The 22,439-nt window shown below is 41.4% G+C and overlaps 1 protein-coding gene across 1 annotated transcript in view; it reads left to right on the top strand.

The window, feature by feature from the left end:
• The window catches only part of TLE4 (TLE family member 4, transcriptional corepressor), a 97,345-nt gene that overhangs the window by 40,308 nt on the left and 34,598 nt on the right, over positions 1-22,439 (top strand). The window contains exons 5-6 of the mRNA XM_018080921.1: positions 13,013-13,217; positions 13,613-13,629. Coding sequence (XP_017936410.1) covers positions 13,013-13,217; positions 13,613-13,629 — 222 coding nt within the window. The remainder of the gene's footprint in view (positions 1-13,012; positions 13,218-13,612; positions 13,630-22,439) is intronic.

The raw sequence follows: 22,439 nt of genomic DNA on the forward strand, positions 1-22,439 counted from the left end.
GAGGGTGTTGGTGATGTGGTTCTGCAATTTTTTTGATACTGCCTACTGCCTGATATTGAATTGTAGAAGGAACTGGAGGTGCCTTTTGGATGAGCATTTTTGGTTTTGAGTTATTCACCTGAAGTCTGGCTAAGTTAAAGACACCCTGTTTTTTGGCTATAAAGAGCTGTTTTGGAGGGATTTGTTGTCTTATTCCGATGTGCCGGCTTCAGAGAGAGCCTTGAAGGTGAGACCTAATTTAAATAAATCTCTCCCATATGCAGCATTATCTTGATTTAAAGAAGCTGAAATGAGGCACAGGAATTTTTTAGAGATTTCCAAGGGAATTAATTAGAATGTAAATAATTTTCAGGTACTGTATTTACTGAAAAAACATTCTGAGGATGGATTTTAAATACTGTTGCTACTTGTAGAATGGGCTGCCTCTGTTTTTTTGCTTTTTCGCCTACCTTCAGTAGCTATGGTAGCTACTGAATTTATATTATCTATCACTATATGAGCAGTCAGTAACATTGCAGTGTGAAGTGCTGACCACTTACTAACATCTAACTGCCAATATGCTGGTACCAGAGGCCTCGCTCCTTATGTTTAAGTACGTGCATATGACATGAGTGTTACAGCTCACACACTGTATCTGATCAGGCAGGAGAGCTGGCTTTTTCTTCCATGTTTCTCAAGGTTTTGCAAACCCTGGTACCAAAGCTATATCTTTTTTCATTAGGATTAATCAGTGCAGATATGAGCAGTCCCATGGAGAATTTTTGTGATGTTCTACAGCATGAACATATGCAGTATTTTATTTATGACTTATTTTTGTATGCTTTTACTTCACATACAGTAGAAAGGAGAAAACACTGTTACTGATGTGGCCTGTACTCCCACATATGGAAGGTGTTGCCAACCAAATACAGATGTACTGTGCTCCATATTGGTCTTTTATATGCCATATATTGCCTTCAGTCATGGCCTTATACCAGTGCTTTGGAAAAAAAGAAGTGTGTCTGTTTGATTTTAAAGTGTTGTGAAGGCAGGGGTTTTGCAGACGTGTTTCATTGCAAAATCAGCAAGGTTTATGTACTAAGTGGAGATACCATCCGTTTAAATGGGTACCCTTACTGTACAGTATAGCCTAAAGGCAATTGTTACTGTGTCCTGGTTTCATAACACAAGAGTTCTGATATCACCCCTTAACAAGGTTGTATGTTTGCCATCTAGACTTTTTCCCAACCCCACTTGGTAGGCTGCTGCCTACAGCTATGAATGAGGACCAGGACTCTCTACAGTGGATCAGTTAAGTGTTTGCATTTCTTCAGGTATGTGGGTAGTTCTTGTATCTTCAGTCTTAATTACAGGACAAAACAAGAGCTTTAGTGCTTAACTGGGATGGACACTAAAATACTGTGTAAGTGTTTCCACATATTAAGTTCATCCATAAAAAAGGAGTTTGGGAGATCTTAAATATTTTAAGTTGTGTGATATTTCAGAATGTTTGATTTTCATTAGCGAGACCATTCCTTGCTTATCGTTTGGTGAACGTCTCACAGACACTTTCTTAGTATATGAATGCATCACAAATACTGATGAACTTAATCCAGTAATGTTTCTGGAACAAGGGAGTAGTGCTTTCCCTGTTGCACCTTCAAAAGAGACTGAAGCAAAAAGAAAAAGTGGTCCTTCCACAGTCTTAGAACTGCGACTTAAATCCAGGTGATTTGATCCTTCCATTATCGAAACCGCTGTAAATGGGAAACTGCAATTAAATCACTTTAAGTTTCAGTTACTTGACTAACAGACACTACATTAAAGAGGCAGAACACTACACATCTCAATTAAATTGCTTGGAGAGAGGTAATAATATCCACATGTTCTAACACCTGTGGGAAGAGGCTGCTCACCTCCGAGAAGAGCAGGCATTACAGTGCTCTGCACAGGACCAGAGCTGCACCAGAAATGGCAGTTTATAAAGACACAGAACGGATTGGAAAGAATGGATCAATCCATGCAACCCAGGTTTTTATCCTAAGCAAAGACAACTTGCTGAAATCCAACACAGTCTATATTTGTGTATTGTACGTATAATGAAACATAGTGTTAGCACTTAGAGTTATGGAGCTTGTACTTCTCAGTAATTGCTATGTAGAAATTTGACTGGTAAGGATTGACTTTGTAAGATGCATTAGAGAAATGCACGTGTGAGATGCGTAACATGCATCTCTTTTTCGCTGATACTACATGGCTCTAAAACTATACCTTGTGAGGAAGCTTTGAACTAAATTATAGTTACCACGTTATCATCATGGCTAGGCCTTGCGAATGAAGATTTGGGGAGAGCTCTACCAACTCTTGTTACAAGCACGCTGGTGGCTTAAAAGGCCAATACAAGATAGGCACGTCAAGTTGCAAAAGGCTCAGCAGAAAGACTCCTTAGGTGGTATATTCTGCAAGACACGATTCTTTCTGCATTGTCTTTTCTCCTCAAGAGTGATCCTGTGTGCGTTCTCAAAGGCATCAGCAGCGTTATAGATGGTGTGTCTCCAGACCTCCCGACTGGAGGCCAGAGTAGACCAGTTATGGTGATCAATATGGCCAAGGCTGAGATGTTGTTTCAGGGAGTCCTTGTATCTTCTCTTCGGGGCTCCTCTCTTTGCGGCTCCTCTCTTGCGGTGGCAAGTTCACCGTAAAGCAAGATCTTAGGGAGGCGGTGGTCCTTCATCCTGGAGACGTGTCCTGCCCAATGCAGCTGTGTTCTCAGCAACATGGCCTCAATACTTGTGACTGCTGCTTGTTCTAGAACAGATGTATTAGTCACATAATCTGACCAATGAATGTTTAGGATTGTGCAGAGACAGCGTTGATGGAAGCGTTCTAGGAGTCGCAGGTGGTGGTGGTGGTAGATGACCCATGATTCGGATCCATATAAGAGAGTAGACAGCACTATGGCTCTGTAAACACTGATCTTGGTACTTTTCTTCAAGTGTTTATTTCGCCAAACTCTTTTATGAAGCTTTCTGAAGGCACTATATGCCTTTGCTAACCTGTTGTCTATCTCTCCGTCAGTCTTACCGTCTGAGGAGGTGAGGCTACCGAGGTAATTAAACTGCTGGACTGATTTGAGCTCTGATTGGCCGATGGTGATATGGGGATGATGGAAGACTTCCTGAGGTGCAAGTTGATAGAGAACTTCTGTCTTCTTTAGACTGACTTCCAGCCCAAAGAGCTCAGCAGCGTCTACAAAGCAGGATGTTAAACGCTGCAGAGCTGCTTCTGTGTGGGCAACAAGGGCGGCGTCATCAGCATAAAGCAGCTCCCGGACAAGATGGTTTAAGGTCTTGGTGTGGGCCTTCAGACGCCTTAGGTTGAAAAGGCTTCCATCAGTACGGTATCGAATGTAGATACCGTCCTGATCATCGAGGTCTGCTGTGGCCCTTTGGAGCATCATGCTGAAAAAGACTGTGAATAGGGTTGATGTGAGAATGCAGCCTTGTTTCACACCACTGGTTATTAGAAAGGGCTCAGAAAGTGCATCGTCATATCTGACTTGGCCGCGCTGATCCTCATGGAGTGAGATGATCATTTTAAGGAACTGGGGGGACAACCTAAACGTTCCAAAATCTGCCATAGACCTTTTCTGCTCACAGTATCAAAAGCCTTGGTGAGGTCAACAAAGGTTTCATAGAGACCTTTGTTCTGTTCCCTGCACTTCTCTTGCAGTTGTCTGAGAACAAATACCATGTCTGTGGTACTCCTGTTGGCTCTGTAACCACATTGGCTTTCAGGTAGAATTCCTTCTGCTATAGTGGGTATTAGTCTGTTCAAGAGTATTCTTGCCAGGATTTTGCCAGCAATGGAGAGCAGAGTAATAGCACAGTAATTTGAACAGTCTGATTTAGTACCTTTCTTCTTATACAAAGTGATGATGACTGCATCACGAAGGTCTGATGGTAGTTCGCCTAGTTCCCAACAGCACACCACAAATTCATGAAATTTAGCATGGAGTGCAAGACCCCCATATTTCCAGAATTCAGATGGAATTCCATCAGCCCCATCTGCCTTGCCAGTTTTCACCTGCTGTATGGCCTTGAGGGTTTCTCCTAAAGTGGGGGCAGTATCCAATTCATACTTCACTGGTTGTTGTGTGATGGACTGAATTGCTGAGTCTTGAACTACACGGCTACTACTGAAAAGAGTCTGAAAGTGTTCAGACCATCGATTCAGAATGGAGGTTTTATCTGTCAGAAGCGTTTGCCCATCAGCGCTGAGTAGAAGGCTTTGTACCTGGTAGGTAGACCCATATGCTGTTTTCAGGGTCTCATAGAATCCTTTGTGATCACCCATATCTGCACATAATTGAGTTTTTTCAGCCAGATTCATCCACTGCTTGTTCTGGATGTCACAGAGTTTCTGTTGGATCTTGCTGCATGCAAGATGAAAAGCTGCTTTTCTTACATGACAGGATGGCAGTGCAAGGTGTGCTTGGTGAGCAGTTTTCTTCCTCAACAATTCCTGGATCTCTTGATTGTTTTCATCAAACATCATCAAGTCCTTGTTCTTCTTGAGGGAGAACCCTAAGGATTCTTCAGAGGACTACAGGATGCTGTTTTTAATATGGTGCCAAAGTGTTTCAGGAGAGGCATATATAGAATCTATGGAATAGTTTTCGAGCCTAGTTCGAAGATTTGCCTGGAATCTGTCTCTCACTGTGGCTGATTGGAGATTGTTAGAATTGCTCATAGATTTAGCCACTTGGATCTCTCTATGATCGGTAGCATTGCTTAACTTTTCTTCTAGCTTTTATTGTTTTGATTCGTGATACCTCGCAGGTGATACTTTTTTCACTTTTCAGCCCAGGGTTTCAGAAACTTTTAAATATGATGACCCTGGAAGATTATTTGGAAGGCCACTAGAAAGAGCATTGGCATTGCTCTCATTTTCTAGTTCTAAAGAAAAGGAACAAGGTTCACAAGGTCACAACAGAGATGCTGTTTTTCTACTGAGTCCAGAGGAGAAAAAAATTTCTTCCCAATATCTGTGGGTAGGACATGAATGGAGCACTTTGTAAATAAGGTACTTGAACCAGTGTGCACCTTAGTCAGAGATGATTTTTGCCATCTGTTTGTCTGTAGCAGAAAACACCCGTTTGTTGTCATTGTTATTCTTTGCACTGGTCTTTGTGAGAAGGTTTTAAAGTGAAGGTTTGGTATGTCGGGGCACATTTCACACGACTGGCCCTCCTTATGGTAAGACCTTGAGCTTACTTGCATTTGTGCTTTCTTTCCTCTCTGGCAGGAGATGTGGATTTTCCTTGGCTGGGAATTGATGGGAGAGAAGGAAGAAGAGAGTTTTAAGTGGCATGATTTATGCAGGAACTTCTGCCCTTTATTAATTGATAATAGAAAATCATTCTGAAGAGCTTAATTCCCTCTACCGTCACTGTGAAATTGAGATGAAGTCCTGCAATCAGAAGAAACTACTGAAGTCCAGTATTCTATGGGAAGGGTGCACTTGGCCTTTTGCAGGGGACTAGGTTTTTTCCTTTATTAAGATTCTGTCCTTTTTTTACCAAGAATCTTTTATTTCCTAGGAGGTTTTATTAATTTTTTGTTCTCTATCTGTGCTGTTTCACTGAGTGAAAAATAGTCGTGGGAGTGAAAGTGAGGACAAATGGTGAAACATGTATCCTGACAGAACGGAAATGTGCTCTCCATATATTGCCTTTCATCCCACAATATGATTTGGGAGATGATTTTTTGTTCCTCATTCACTTAAAAGATCTTTGAAGCAATTTGTAGAGATATGATTCTGATGGTTTCTTTGTTACTTATATAGGAGTTCTAAATGTTCCTCTTCTGATTAATGACAGCTATTGATTTTTTTCTTCTCCCCATAGTTTTCTCAGTAGAGCTTGCTTTCTTCCTGTGAAATCAGCATCCTCAAAGACAGAAATTAGAATCAGAAATTACTGATTTGAAGAGAACAAGAAGCCTAGCATTTGATTCCTGTAAAAAATAAAATTACTTTTATTATTATTAGCCTCCTTCTTATTCTCTCTCCTTTTTCATTGTTTTTCATTCTTCTTTTTTTCTCCTTTATTTTTGTCTAACCTGTGCATTCATTCCCCTTTGTGAACAGAAATGTTTGAGTTTTTTAGTAGATCAGCTGCATCTGATCATTTAGAATTTCCAATTCTAAATTTCCAATTAGAATTTAGAATTTAGAACACCTTTCATATAATCACAGAATTCTTTAGGTTGGAAAAGACCTCTAAGATCATGGAGTCCAACCATTAAACCAGCACCACTGTGGTCACCATTAAACCATGTCCTCAAGTGCCACATCCAGAAGTTTTTCTGAGCACTTCCAGATATGGTGATTCTGCCATCTCCCTTGGCAGCCTGTTCCAATGGCTGACCACTCTTTTAGTGCAAAGATTTTTCTTAATATCCCATCTAAACTTCCCTTGGTACAGCTTGAAACCATTTCCTCTCATCCAAAAGCTAGTTGCCTGGGAGAAGAGGCCAACCCCCACTGCACTACAACCTTCTCTCAGGCCGTTGTAGAGAGCAATAAGGTCTCCTGAGCCTCCTTTTCTCCAGGATGCATGATTCCAGCTCCCTCAGCTACTCCTTATAAGACTTTTCCTCCAGACCCTTCACGAGCTCTGTTTCCCTTCACTGGACGTACTCCAGTACCTCAATGTCCTTTTTGAAGTGAGGGACCCAGAACTGGATACAGTACTCAAGATGCAGCCTCAACAGTGCCAAGTACAGTGGGGCAATCCCTTCCTCTGGTCCTGCTGGCCATGCAATTGCTGATACAAGGCAGGATGCCATTGGCTTTCTTGGCCACCTGGGCACACTGCTGGTTCATGTTCAGTTGGGTGTCAACCAGCACCCCCAGGTCTTTTTTCCACTAGGCAGCTTTTGAGCCACTCTTCCCCTAGCCTGTAGTGGTCCCTGGGTTTGTTGTGACCCAAGGACTTGGCACTTGACCTTATTGAAACTCATACAATTGGCCTTGGCCCATTGATGCAGTGAAGAACCCTCTGCAGAGCCTTCGTACCCTCCTGCCCAACTTGGTGTCATCTGCAAATTTACTGGGGGCACCACTCGGTCCTCTCATCCAGATCATCAGTAAAGTTGTTAAACAGGACTGCCCCCAGTACTGAGCCCTGGGGAACACCCACTAGTGACTGGCTGCCAGCTGATATAACTCTGTTCACTACTACCCTCTGGGCCCCGCCACCCAATCAGTTTTTATCTGGCAAACAGTGCACTCATACATACCATGGGAAACCAGTTTCTGCAAGAGAACGCTGTGGGAAATGGTGTCAAAAGCTTTATTATGTCTATGTAGACAACATCCACAGCATTTCCCTCATCCACTAAGCGGGTTACCTTGTTGCAGGAGATCAGGTTGGTCAAGCAGGACCTACAAACCCATGCTGACTGTGCCTGATTCCCTGGTTGTCCTGTATGGCCATTATGGAACTCAAGGTGATATGTTCCATAATCTTCCTTGGCAGTGAGGTCAGATTGACAGGTCTGTATTTCTCTGGATCCTACTACTGGCCCTTATTGTGACCAAGACGGCCTCTGACCGACACACCTGGCAATAATCCTTCTCTGTTCGCAAACAGCAGGTCCAGTGTGGTGCCAGCCCTTGTTGTCTCACTCATCCACTGTGTTGGGAAGTTATCTTCCACACAGTCCGGGAACTTTGTGGATTGTTTCCTGTCTATTGTGTTGTATTTCCAGCAGACATCTTGTAAGTTGAAATCCTCTGTGAGAAGAAGTACCTGCGATCAGAGAGTTCTGCCAACTGTTTACAGACTACTTCATTCGCCTCTTCATCTTGGTGGTCTATAGCAGACTCCCACCAGGATAGTTCCTTTTACTCTGGTCACTGTAATAATTTTCGGAATGATCACTCTTCCTTGAAATGTTCTGTGATTCTGTAAAAGAGTAAGGGTAGTAGTTTGTTCTACCCTATATCAGTATCACTGTCTCTTTATATACCAGTCATATGGTATATATGCATATAGCTCGAGAACCATTCCACTGGAGAAACCACTGCATGACTCTCTTTGTAAGCTGTTTTGCTGTGTTGTATCTTAACATCAAAAAAACTTTTTTTAGTAATGCTATGCCAGTACAAAGGAAGTATAAATAGTGCAGATCACATCAAGGGTGTGAACAGGCATGATAGATAAAAATTCACATCATCCTAGGCACACTCATAACTGTGTGTGCCGAAGGACTTCCTTTGCTGGTGTTCAAACCATTGACATCAATATTGTGTACTTATGAGCCACTATTTTTATTTCTTTGTTTCCTCTTTGTCTTGGTTTCTGTTTTGTCAGTATGCTATCTTACTAATGATTCACTCTGAGCAATCAATCACATCATCTAACTCATTTCAAACAAACAATGAAGCTATTTGATTTAGATATTTTGAGGTCCCGTTCCAGCAGTATTGCAGGTATGGGTAGTGAACGCATGAGTATAAGTATAAAAGAGAAAATATCTTTTTGAGATGTTAGTTTGTTAACATTAGAAATGTCTTCAGGTTAAAGGAGGTTCAGGTTGTTTGGGTAATGGCTGTGAGCTTTAGGGGTCTGTAAGAGTAAAAGTGGTAGATTACTGCAACACAGAGCTGCTTGGAAAGTATCCAGTAAAAGCTTGAACCTTTTCCAGGAAAATAGGCTTTGAATGTGCTGACTATAACAAGAGAGCATTTGAAGCTAATTTGTTAGTGGGTTTGTTATCAATGATTACTTCAAATTTGATCTCTTAAGATGTTTTGGGAAAAGAATTAAGCTAAGCATCAATATTAAGAATTGTGGCTGTAAAAATTAGTGATACTTAGATAAAAACCTTTTGCAAATCCTTTTTACCCATTTGCTAAGACATGACTTTGGAGTTATTTTATTCCTTAGTGTAGACTGCCTAGAAGAATATACAGAAAATAAAATACCGTTAAGGAGCAACCAAATGTTATCTTTATTTGACATGTGTTAATATGTTTTGAATGTCGTACTTCAGTTTTTACTACTGAGCTGATTTAAATTATCATCTTCCTAAATATATTACTAAAAAGAATGCAGTCTACTTTTTTTGTCTTCTTTCTGATTGCTATGTTTACCCCCTGCTCTTATATTTTTTGTGTGTTGGATCTTCTTAAAAACATTGCATTTTGCAATTCTGTAGGGCATATTTCTTGGTAGCCAACTTTTACTGTTCTTATTTTCAGATAGTTTTGGAAAATTTACAGCATCATAAAGCCTAGTTTCCAAGTTTTCACCTATTATGCATAGATGCTGAAGATGTATGCTTGACTTTACACATATTGAAGTCAATTGTGATGGGATTCTCTAAAGTTAACCACATGCTAAGAGTTCGTAAATAATGTGACTAAGGATAACAAATTAAAAAGAAAATGAAGAAAGGGGAAGAGAAGGGATTACAACAACATCAAAAAATTATGTGTTGCTCATTTTCAGGCTTTTTTTGCAAGTTTTTTAATTGTGTTGGATTTTTTGATCTAACTTCATGTTACATGCAGAAACAAATATGAACTTTCTTCTGTAGTAGAATATTTCTGTGTGTGGAGAGTATCTGTCAGTTGTCTTACTGCTCCATGTCTTTGGCATTTTGATGACTAGAGGAGTTCAGGCTTTTTTAGCACTTTGGACCACTAACCTGATGCCCAGTGGACTAAAGAATTGCCCCTGTTTTTATAACTTTCTCTGTAACCAAATAACTGCATGTGGTCCACCTGATGCTCACCAGTGACACCTATGGACAGGGGAAAAGCAAAACCAAGCTGCGAATGTTGTGGGTGTTTGAATACAGTAATAGTTTTCAGAGGTCATGGAAATGGCAGTCAGAGATGTGATGTCGCTTTGTCTTTACTTTCTTGGCTAAGCTTATTAGCAAACAGCACTAATTATGTGATTATATACTTTTATTTTCTCTTCTATATTCTGTGAGCAAAAGCCTGCTCAGTGCTTCACTTGAATTTGTGTCATTTCTGGGTTTGAACCAGTGCCTCATTTTTTCAGCATCATCCATTGTAATGGAGGTGGTCATAGTCCATAGTCCTTTCCCATACCAATGCAATCCTAGTCCATAATCCTTCTGTTATTGGACATTTACTTCCAGCCCAGCCTAACAGCATGCACAACATTACCTCTGTCTGTGTGGCGTAGGCATATGGGGCCGTGCTGAAATTTTGGGTGTTAACTTAGATTTCTTTAACAGTCTACTTTTCATACCGTTTTCTTTGTGCTGCTACAAGTGACTGAATTTCTGCTGTATTAGTGAATGACACTTTGTCACTACAGGGACCATGTTCTTTCCAGATTTTAGGTTCCCATCACTTCTAATCGAAGAACTTGCAGTTCTCCATGGCAGGAAGGCTCCGGGTTTGGGTTTTTTTTCCCGCTACTCTCTGCAGTTATTTTCAGAGCTCTCTGCAATGCAACTTGCAATGAAAACACATTGGTTCTTGGCCAAGAAGGACTGGGCCAGCCAAGCTGTTCAGGGTGATCCCAAGCTGCTAGGCACTGAAGTGCCATTACTCTTAATGACCATACTATACCTGAGAGGCATTAGTGATGTTCAGTACATCCAAGATTCAGTCTGTGCTGTTGTCTTGCTGAGCTATGTGGAGAGGTTCCCAACAAAGAACAGTAAAAAAGGGCATTACATTTTTATTGCAGTTTTCTTCCAGCTTTTTGGAAACCATCCTATATCCACAGAGGAGGTCAAATAGTGCAAATACGGTAGGTCAGTAGGGATCTATACAGGTTGTACAATACTGTGAAATGAGTGTCTCTTTTTGGTTGACAGTGTAATAGTTAACAAGGGAAAAGCTCATTGTTGATACTCTTGAGCTCTTCTCAAAGTCTTTGTTTTAAGCTGCTGGCAAGAATAAGGCAGAGTTCTTCTTGCAGTACATTATAGCATATTGTTAAACAGGAATGGGAAATTCCTTGCTCAAAATCAGCTGATAGAACACAGATTATTTTGTCTATCCCTTTTCTTTTGCTTGCTCTTCTCCTCCCTCCCCAGATCAGGCATGCCTGATTGTTTCCTTGCTTTAAGGCAGCCCCATTCAAACCGAAGCTAAACAATACACTGTTTGCTCTTGAGTTGTTTCATTAGAATTAATTTAAAATTCTGAAAAACAAAGCATACTGCCATAAGAGCATCAAGCAAGCAAAATGTGTTTGATGCTTTCTACAAGAAGGAGCACCTGCTAGAATGGGAACACATGGGTTTGCAAGCAGGGAAAAGATTGAGCCTTCCCTTCTTCTTCCACCTGGAAGAATGTTCTTTCTGGTTTTGATTTTGTTGTTGTTGTGTGGTCCCCACCCCTTTTGTATTTTTTTTTCCTCTCACCATTCTTTTGGATCATTCCCCTCTTTTCCCTGGCACTGATCTTGAGTGGATGACACATGTGTGCTACCACCAGTCTGATTCCACTGCATGGGTTTTATTTCCAAGAGGAAGAGGAGGATCTGTACTTTAGGGGTGGGGTGTTAAGGAAGGCATGCAGTGTGCTGCAAGAGTTATCTAGCATACTGTGTGTGTGACTTGCAGCCTTTTACTTTCAGCTCACCCTTATGTAAAGATTCATGCTAGGGGAGGGAAGGGAGTAGTAAAGCGAGCAACGTGTCTGTTGATTATCAAGAGATAGGTTGCAGGGTGGGAAGTAAATTTAAGTTCTAATGAAAACCAAACAAAAGTAGAACTCAAGCCTTAGCAATTAGAAATTTAAAGTGGAATTGGTTTATGCAAAGCAAATTACATTTTTTTTTTTCTCCTGAAGTCCTGTATACAGACATGCGGGGGGAGAGAACAATCCCAGAGGACTTATGGGATTTACCTGAATCCTGAGCAATGGCTGCTTGAAAACCAAAATTTCAGAGTTAATCTATTTATTGTATGAACAGAAATTAGTTGGGACTGTTAGCATGCAAACCTTAGATCTGAACAGATCTTTCTTGGGATATATTTAACTTTTTCAACTATCAAACTTTTTCAACTGTTTGATTTTTTGTTTTGATCTGGTTTTTTTTGCCCTTGCCTTCCCAATGAATAGCAACAGTCTATCTATCCCACAGTGGTTAGTATAGCACAGAGCTTGATGCAGCCCTGGTTGAGGTCAAGCACTCCAGTTCGAACCTCTCAAGGGCTTTCTCTCTGTGTTGCCAGTGTACTGGTAAAAATGACTTTAAACTCTTGTCAGTGCAGTTACTGGTGCATGCATCACAGTCCCACTCAAATAAACCTGTCACAACACAGAGTCAGCAGCTAAAGAAGACTACAAGGGCAGGCCTCTAGCTTTTCATTCAAGCATCACTAAACGTGCACAGAGTACCCAATTATTTCAGCATTATTGAGGAAGCCTACAGGAGGATCCAAGCCTTGCTACATTAGATTTTCTTTAGTAATTTGCTCAAGTACCGCTGAGGACACTTAAAGGGCTTTAAACGGTGGCTGCAACCAGTTTCCTTTTCTGGATTGTTAATTTGGGTTTTCTCTTTCAAATTAACTTTCACTGCATGCTGTGTAGTGGCGCTGGGAGAACTGTTTAACACTAATTTTCTCAATTTTCAGCTTTTTTTTATTATATAACTACTTTTATAGTTACATGTGTTTTGATTAGACGTGTAGTGTGCGTTTCTGCTAGAAAGAGAAAAATGTAATACTTCTGTCAGAAAAACAGAGATTTCTCCAAAAATGGGAACATTCCCTTCCTTTATTCTTTTTTTTCCTTTTATTTTGTTTTGTTTTCATTGTTGTTCTTCTTCTTTTGCAGCCTGAAGTTTACTGAATGTGTTGTGTCCAAACATGGACATTTTTAAAACACCAGGATGTTTGTGTGTTGATATCTGAATTGATCAGATGCATTGGTTGATCTAATCAATCACAGTTGATGTATATAAGCAATCAGACAACCCCCAGTTGCCTGAACAAATTCAATATCTGTGTTTTGTTTTTCACAGCAGCAACAACTTCAGGCCCAGCACTTGTCACACGGACATGGTCTTCCCGTGCCGCTCACTCCGCACCCCTCGGGCTTGCAGCCTCCAGCCATCCCACCCATTGGCAGCAGTGCTGGTCTCCTGGCACTCTCCAGTGCGCTGGGTGGGCAGTCACACCTCCCAATTAAAGATGAGAAGAAGCACCATGATAATGATCACCAAAGAGGTTGGTGCTGACAGATGAGTGTGTGGCTTTGTTTGTTTTCCTTCTTTTTTTAAAAAATTCTCCTGTTAAAAAAAAAGAGGGGGAGAGGAGAGGAGGGGAGAGAGATTTTCAGAAGAATTCCAAGCTAATTACTTCAGTGTTTCTTATCTAGCAGTAGCCAGAAATTATGTTCAAGTGCTAGAAATCCAGTTTTATAAATCTGGCTGCACAGCGTTAATAATTAACTGTACAGAAAAGTTAACATCTGTGAAATTTATTATTTAACAGACATCAGGATTCTTTCTTCCCAGTATGATAAATGTATAATTTTATGTAAACTAACCGGTACTTTTCTCTTTCTCTCTTCCCCCATCTCCATCTCCTGCCACCGTCTCTTCCCCTCCTTATGCATGCAGACAGAGACTCCATCAAGGTAGGATTCCATTTCATAGGTGTAAAGGGTAGCTTGACAGAGCTGTAGGCACACTGCATTTTTCTAAAGTATGGCCCAGAGTGGTGGAAAAACCAAGTGAAACTGAGTTGTGATACTCGTGTAGCAGCACCCTGCATAGATTGTGTATCACATTTAGGAAGTGGCTAGTAGTGGGACAGCTAGGACTGCAAGCAACATGCTGAGCAGCAAGTTTGCTGGAACAGCATCGAGGCTGTTTTTGGTTAGAGTGAAAAGTCTGCCTGGGGTCCCTGCCCACGCTTCTGAGACAGAAACAATTAGCCATTAGCCTTAAATAATTTGGAGACTGTAAACTGTAATTCTGATATTTCCTTATAATGCACTTATGAAAGGAGAACTCTGTCTCTCTCAGAGGAGAGAGGGGATGCTGCCTGCTGTCCTGACTCAAGTAGTTGGAGAGGAGTGAGCTGCCTTTTCCTACTCTGATGAACGTGGTACTCACACTGAGGATTCTGCCTTCTGTTTCCAGAAGTTAATTTTCAGGTTCTGAATGACTCTGCAATGTATCTGTATTACTCTGTATGTACCATCCTGTGTATGGTAGTGTCCATAAGTAGATGTAATAACACACCTTGCAGCCTGTATATTTTTGAGCATTCAGTGATGCTATGTACCTGGATGCTTTTCGATACTGGATAGCCACTAGACTCTCTCAGAGGCTCCTGAGGTTTCCATGCTGCAAGTGGGGAGATTGTACCCTGGCCCTGCCCTCTCCTGGATCGGTCTGCTCTCCTAGTTTGCATGGTTTTCAGAAACATAAGGTCAACAAACCTTTTTAGGTGCTGGTATGTGAAATGAAAAATAAACTTCTACAGATGGCAAAACCTATGCCAACCTTTTGAGCACTTACGATGAGTTTGTCACGTTTCTAGTGGTGGTTTTTTTAGGAATATTGTTATATATATTCTTGGAGTTGGCCAAGTGGCAGAAGAGGTGTTCACAGCATGAGTCTAGGGTGCATTAGACAAGATTATGAGGATCTTCTCAGTCAGATGTTACAGTGTGCCCTAGCTGGCATTGGGAAAACCATGGTTCTGGGCACAGGCTTTGTCCCCGTCAGAAACGTGTCCAACCGGGGCTAAAGCGTGAGGGGCTATGCCTTTGCTTTGCTTCTTTGGCAACTACAGGTGGGGACGTGTCCCACAGTCTACCCCAGTGCACCCATTCTGCCACTGCCAACTCTGACATGTCCCAGCCAAGTGCATCTGAGCCGATGGTTGTCAGTTTTGCGATTACTCACACGGCTCTGCATAACAACCAGGAGCTGACAGGAACTGTCAGTTTTTACTGTGAGCAGCAAAGGCACTGAAGCTGTCTATCTGCTGACATAAGACAGCAGTGCGTTGGATTTCACTTCAGCTTTCTTGTCATGAGGACTAGAAACTGCCCTTAGTGCTTTATGCAATGAGGCTGGGCACAGATTAATGATTATTTCCCTAGAACATCCCCTCTTTGCTGTGAACAGATAGGTTTAGTCCATTTTCCTTTTTCCTGCATTCAAACAAACAAATACAAGTAGGGCAGTTACCTAAATATGGCAATACAAACTCATCTGGTTTCTTGAGTGAGTTTGCATACCTGTGTAGTTAGAACCATGAGGATTTCACTCAAGAAAGTGGCTGAGGAGAACTACTGGTATATACCATCCGCTGTTTCTAAACAATACATGCTAGTCATGTTTCTATCATTTGTGGGATGTTGGGGTGTTTATGCTGGCATGGGTGTTAGGGGGAGCATTTGTACTGAAAAGCCCAATTTTGTCTGGGACTGATTCAAAGCTGCTGTTACTCATACAACTTCCAAAGGGAGAGGAGGGCATTGCTAGTTTGTGCCAGTTTACTTTGAACTGATAAGTAGGTGTTTGTCTTCCACGCTGTTCAGGTTGTGAATTGGTTTCTGTGTCAGCATTATGGGACTTACTGCCAACTTTGCAAGGCAAAATAGTTTGCTAATTTCCTTAAATGTTTGCAGTGATGCCCAGAGTAGCAGTTAGTCACTTGTTTAATTGATCTGTCCTCCCTTAAGTGGTTCCCAGTTAAGACAGGGGTTTTATGATTGTCTGCTGTGTGACTTGAGATGGTTTTTGTCAGCCAGAACGTGCCAGTTGCCAGGAGCTGGAGTCTGTGTGCTTGTAAGAAATAATTTATTCATGCAGGATAATGCCTCTTAACATTTAACAGGTAATGAACGTGACATAAATTTCCTTCTTCCTTTTAATTTTTTACTTTCCTCTTTCAATGTGCAAACAGGGAGGCTCTGGTACTCTAAATAGTAAGTAATTTTTGGCCATCTGTCAAAAGGAAATTTCAATACAAATTTAAATTAATGGTGCCTGAAATTTTTTATAGCTCCTTTAAAAGCCTCTAATGTGCAGAAAATTCTGAATCTGCTGGTAGTAATTAGTGTAGCATGTAATGAGGAAATGAGCGATGTTATACAGCCCCAGTGTAACATTTTGATATGGTAGCAAAATTTTGATTTATATAACGTTTTGCCTGGGTTTAATTGTAAGAGACACCTTAAAGTTTTCTTGCTGATACAGATTATTAAGCAGGGCAGATTTTAAAATAGCTCATAAAGTGTAAATTTACACTGTAGTGTGCGTAATGAAGGTACACTAGCCATTTCTATAAAGAAAGAAGTTTGGCTGAAATGTCCCATTGCTTGCCACCATTTCCAGCACTTTGGATTTTCTGGGCAGTTCTCTTAGTGAAACTTGCTGTCTCTAGCTGTGCTGATCCTGACTCCTCTTAGTTCACACCAGGGAAAAGGCACTTTGCATCATTCTTCCAAATGTGATGTTTTCTGCCTGATAAGCCAGACTGGACTCACATCCTTCCCAGCACATCCCTTGAGCGAGTAGTTTCCTGCTGCAGCTGAGTAGTCACTTTCCAGGTAACAAGATTGTCCAGGAGCTGTTCCTAAATACTAGATCAGCATTGGCAGAGGAAGCTCTGTGGAGAAGGGCAGCATTGGGAGCTCTTGCTGCTTGGATTCAGTCTTCCAAATCTGTCGCCAAGTTTGAAGTGTGGGAAAACTCTAAAGGCAGTAAACTGGGCCGTGGGAGTGCTCTTTGTGCAGTGGCAAGGCTGTGGAGCACACAAAAGGAAGAGAAGGGGGGCATGTGCCAGGGCTGCGCTCAACTGGCAGCCCTGGCTTAAGGGCTCAGAGGGAATATAGTGTATTTAGGTAGAAAGACAAACTGCTCTGCGGTTAACCGAGCAGCTTTTCACAGTGGACTTAGTGTGTTTCCTTTTTGAAGCTGTAAAACTTCTTTTTTTCAAAAAAGAAAAGGAAAAAAGAAAAAAAGGATTTTTCTAAACTGAATTCTTGCTTGCTAATTGCACCACACAAATTTTTTTCCACGTCCTATGAGAACTCCCGATTCAGGAAGCATGTCCTTCTTCCCAGCTGTGGTACCCTCCCTGGGACAAATGTGGCAAAAGTTTTGCTGGTCCATGTCAAAGTTCCTTCTGTAACACATGCCCTTTGAAGCAGCTGTGGAAACATTTTGTGTGCAAAAGCTCCACCTGGCAGAAAGTAGTCTAGTGCTAGCAGTCTCTTCCCATGACTCTCACTGCAGCAAATGGAGTGAAGGACCGCTCAGATGCTGGCTGGGTTGTGGGCCTGCCAGAGCTAACCAGGATGTTCCTGAGCATGTTGTTCAAGAATCTGTCTTCTGAATCACTGCTTTGTGCACAGAATGCAGTGTGTGTAACTTTTTACCACATCTTTTGTTAATCTAGATCTCTTGTTCCTTATATAACTGTCATGTGCTGCCTTTCTTTTAGGGGTTGTTTGTTTGTTTGTTTGTGTTTGTTTTGTTTTTTTGTTTTTTTTTCTTCACCTGATTTTTAAATTGTTTGGGGCAGAGACTATGACTATAGTACGACTTGCCAGCTTGGTGAAAACTTTGTTCATTTTGATGACAGAGGTTACTGTTTCGGGAGCAACAAGTGCCAAAAATTTAAAACCGCAGTCTTGTGGCAGGAATAAAACAGCTAATCTGGGATTCCCCTGCGAAAAAGTACAGACTTTTAAATGAAAATATCTGAAATAATTTATCGAATGCAGCTTTGGGGTGAATTTCAGGCCAACATGCTGGTGAATTCAGAGAAAGAAGTCTGTCAGGACAAATTGAGGTGAATTTAGAAATAAGATTACTTTTGCCTTAATCTGTGTGAAAGCTAATAATTACATGTGTGGGAGATACAGGAAAAGTGGATGGGTGAGATTCCCCCATTCCATTTGCATTTGTGGTAGCCTGTGCTCCAGTGCTTCACAAGCTGTTAGCCACTATTAGTTGTTTAGACCTCTGTTCATTTAGTTGTGAGTAAGCTGCTTACTCCTGAAGCTGAAAGTAACCTAATACTTAAAAAAGAGTTGGTGAGTGTAATGCTTCTGGAAAGTACTAGATGGTTTAAAATAAAAATGCTCAACGTATACTATGTAAGACTTTTGGATACTATCTCATGTAATTACATTTCTAGCTTTGTTCTTCTGCTGATAGAGGAAGATAAACTACTGTGATGTATTGCTGTGAACTTTGTCCTGTTTGTCAGGTTTCTTTTAAATGTGACTTCGTCTAGTGGCTTGAGTGTCTGCAAGATGTCTTTGTATTCACTATGTATTTAATGAGACAAAGAAACATAGTTACCTGTTACAAACTTAAAGAAATTTGCAGAATTTATTTCCTAATAATTTTGTTATTTTGCTAATTAATTACCATTCAGCTGAAAAGCGCTTCATAGGCTTGTTAAAATCCAGACATTTCACACTCATGCCACAGATTCTGTTTGTACCTTTCTCTGTTTGGAAACAAGGCATTACATGTGTTTTGCTTTCTGTAATGATGAAGTGGTAGTTTTAAGCAGAGCATATTTGAACTACACTGCTCTACAAGAGTTGTGTTTTTGATCTTTATGGGTGTTTTGGGGATAGCATTACCAAATAATAATAAGTAACTTCTGTTGGCTTGTGATACAGTAATTTTTTCAGTATTAATTGATATCTGCCTCTGGGCCTGTAAGCTGTGCTGAATGTAACAGGTGCCCTAATTCCAGAAAATGTGTTGTAATTGTTTGTTTGTGGAACAGATGAATAAATATCTGTGGGGCATAGCTGGTCCTCAGGTGGTGAATGTGAGTGGATTAATGATGTGATTGGGTGAGACATGCTTGTTTGTTGCAGTCTGGTCCAGTAACTGTATGCTGAAGCAGAACAAATATTAATTAGCAGAGTCCTGTTTGTTGTCTCAGTCTATCTTATGGAGCAGATTTTTTGGCACTGCTTTTTTTTCTTTATAACCTTTTCACGGTTAGACTCGTAGTATGTCATTCAAGCCCTGTGTTTTTAACAGACTTTTAGAACATGAAACTGAACCTCAGGTATATATATCCCTGCTGTGTTTTTTAATTCTTTTCTCCCCCCACCCCAACTGAGTTTTACATTTCTTTAATTCATACAGTGTCACATCTTAAGGCTTTTTCATGAGGACATCTGGGAATTTTAATTTAGTGTAGGGAATTCATATTCATATGAAAGTAACCGCGCGTACTCTGGTATCAAAGAATTAGCTGCTTCTGCCATTTTTGATGGTTTTACCTCTTTTACTCAATAGCTGTCCTCTGATCTTGCATCCTTTTGCCAGTTACCACAGGTTGATTCTAATTCAGTGGTGTGCCCACATTTGGTAAAATTCCTGTAGTGCTTCTCACTATCAAGCTTTTATTTTGCCACTTGGTGATTTAAGGTAACTCAAGTATTCTCTCTCCAGTTTCTCTCTTCACCCAGAAGGTAAACACACACATGGGCCGTAATTTCTAACCTGAGCAGTCACGTCTAATTATTTCCATGGCAACAGACTGTGATGTTGATAACACAGGATTATGACTTCACATCGTAGAGTAGGAAGAGGAAGTTTGCTGGAATGAGGAGGTGGGTGGAAAGGCCTCCAGTGCAAAGGCTTTGACAGTATAATAGCTGGAGGAAAAGAAGTAAAGGGAGGGAGTTAATTTGTTTATTATATCTTTTGAAGTTCTTCTCACTGTGTGTTAATAAAAGCATACTTTGGATGCTGGCATTCATGTCTTACACCAGTTTACTTTTGGTGAATGAGTCTGGAATGAAGAACACATTTGCAGGTCAAGTTACATAGGTGTTAGTCGTATAATGCGAGAAAATAAACACCAATTTTTGTTAAAGCAAGACACAGACTAGGTGGCTGTGTTTTGCCTTATAGATATCTATATACTATAGCTATAATTATTTTTTCTTTTATATTGAACACTTAGCATTTTGGAGTTGTCTTTAAAACCCTTAGGTCCAAAGTAACTTGAAACATTCCTTATTTTTATGCAAATTAGTGGAGTCATTGGGCATGCAGATTATCTGCTAAAGGGAGAGAAAGAGTGTACTGGTTTACCTTCTGGATTCTACCACGTGGATGACATGCATTGGAATTTTGTCATATCACTTATGTTACTGAATGCTAGTGGTATGTTAATACTTACATTAATATTTGTATTGCTCTTCCTGTCTCCTCCCTGGCAGAGAGAGAGAAGCACATTCCTAGTCCAAATGTTGTCAGTCTCCTTAGGTTGATTTTAGAAGAATGTGGAGGGAAATGAGTAGTCTAATACAAGTTATTGTGCAAGATTGTTGAGTGCAACATGAATTACAAAGTTTTAGTTGTGCTTTGAGGGAAGAAGCAATTAGGCCAGCCATCAGGAATCGACCATTGAAGGGAGTTTGTAGGAAAGTTGAACTGTTTCCTGCCTCTCTTTAGTACAGCTCTAGCTGAGTTGAATAATTAATTAAATATCGAAAGCTCGATTAACCTATTCTGCATAGCAATTTGAAAAGTTCTGTATTTGCTTAAGCGACATTTGGCCTTTTGAAGAAAAAAAAATTGAAATGCTAATGTTTTTCAGCCAACTAAGGGAAGAAAATAAAAGTGTCTCCATAGCAACAAAGCTTCTTTCTAGATGGTTTCCTAAAATATGCCTGAACCAGAAGCAGATGTCTGGTTTGAGAATCTCGCCTCCTTCAGTGTAAACAAATAACTTCTAGACAGGTGTTGGAAATAATATGGAAATCCTATTAAGGGGCCCTGAGTTCCTGTCAGTCAGGAAACCCCTGCCACAAAAGGGTTGGTCGTCTGAATAAAGGAGACGGAGTAAATTCTCGTTAGGCTTTAGCTTTTCCCAGGAAGTTATTGTCGCCGCATGCTCTTTCTCCTGCAAGCCTGAATGCAAGCTGTTTCTTCTACTGATCCCCTCTGTCACCCTCGCTTTCTCCCTCTCTTCTCTTGCTTCATATCAGTGGTGGCTGTTGCTGCTTGGAGTGTTGTGTCAGCTGTGTTTTTAACCCCTGTTCCCTCCTGCTCCTGCCTTGGCTGGTGAGAGGGCAGCCAGAGGAGATGCCTGATGCCAGCCTGGAGTGAGGAGAGGAGGGGAAGTTGTTTGTGTAAATTTACAGATGATATTGTGGTAAAGGTTTTGACGTGGCTGGCTTGACGGTGCCACATGTTGGGCTTCAAAATAAGAGTGTGTTTTTTCTTATGATGTGTCTAGGAAGTTGGTGAGATGCCTATTTTTCTTTTTAATCTTCTTTTGACATTATTGAGAAAACTTACTGTCAGTAGTCTATTAGTCTAGTTGTTGCCTTTGCACTTGCTGTTGTCACTTTTGTCCCCAAACACAGCTGTGCTGAGTCTTGCACTACCACAGCCAGGGTACCAGCTTACCTGTGGCCTGCGGGTGAAAACTTCAACACACAGCAGGTGGGAGCAGTTGCTGAGGATGTGCTTTCCCAAGTCTCTAGCCTGGAAGCAGAGACCGTGTGCATGTCTCCCAGCTTCCTGTATCTACTTTCCTTGGCATGCCAGACGTGCATAGTGATGCTCTTAATAACACTCAGAGGGTTAAATGTGGATAAACACAAAACAAGGCTTCTGAAAAGCCTGAAGATTATCATACAGCATTTCTCGGACTATAGCCCCCAAGACGCACTTCATAAAGCCAATAAAGCGCACGCTGGTGGTCTCCTGTTGCCCTGGCAACGGACCACAGGGCACCCTGTGTGTGAAATGCATGAATGTCTGCAAATTAATCTTTTTTAGTTTGTTCTTTCCTTGGTACCAGCGGGGCTGCGCTGCCTGGTAGCAGCAGGGCCAGAGCTGGAGGGATACCCCAGGGATGTCCCATGCTCCTGGCAGAGGGGGTGAAGCCAGGTCCCTCTCAGCAGCGCTTAACACAGTGGAGGGCCTTGGCCTGATGTTGGTCTCAGTGGAATGCTCTAAGCTTGCTTTTGGATGTAGGGGAGAGAAGAAATTAAAAAATATTCTCCTAAATTGAGGTGTTGTTTGGCTTGTCAGGCTTTCATGAAAAAAACAGTCGGAGAGGAAAACTGAAGCACTTGTTTCCACACTGTGTTTTACTGGAGTCCACCACTCCTGTGCTTCACTCTCACGAGACTGGAGTGGAAACAGAAGTTGAAGGGTAGCAGGTCTCACACAAATCATAAGATGGAGAGGCATAGCAAAAATCAGCAGTGTGACAGCTGACCCAGCAAGAGGCCCAGCCACAACTATGCTTGTGAGATGCAAAACCCGGGGGATGGTAATTTCCACTGCCTCCTGGAACAATTACTGAGAGCACTAGCACGGGGATTGTGGGCTTCCTGCCAGGGCCCTGGCAGGTGCCAGGTGTTCTCTCCCCTGACCTACTGCCAGCTGCATCCCTGCTGTGGTGCACCAGGGTGCAGGTTTC

This window comes from Manacus vitellinus, unplaced genomic scaffold, assembly GCF_001715985.3.
Source record: "Manacus vitellinus isolate BGI_N305 unplaced genomic scaffold, ASM171598v3 scaffold_50_pilon, whole genome shotgun sequence".
NCBI lineage: Eukaryota > Metazoa > Chordata > Aves > Passeriformes > Pipridae > Manacus > Manacus vitellinus.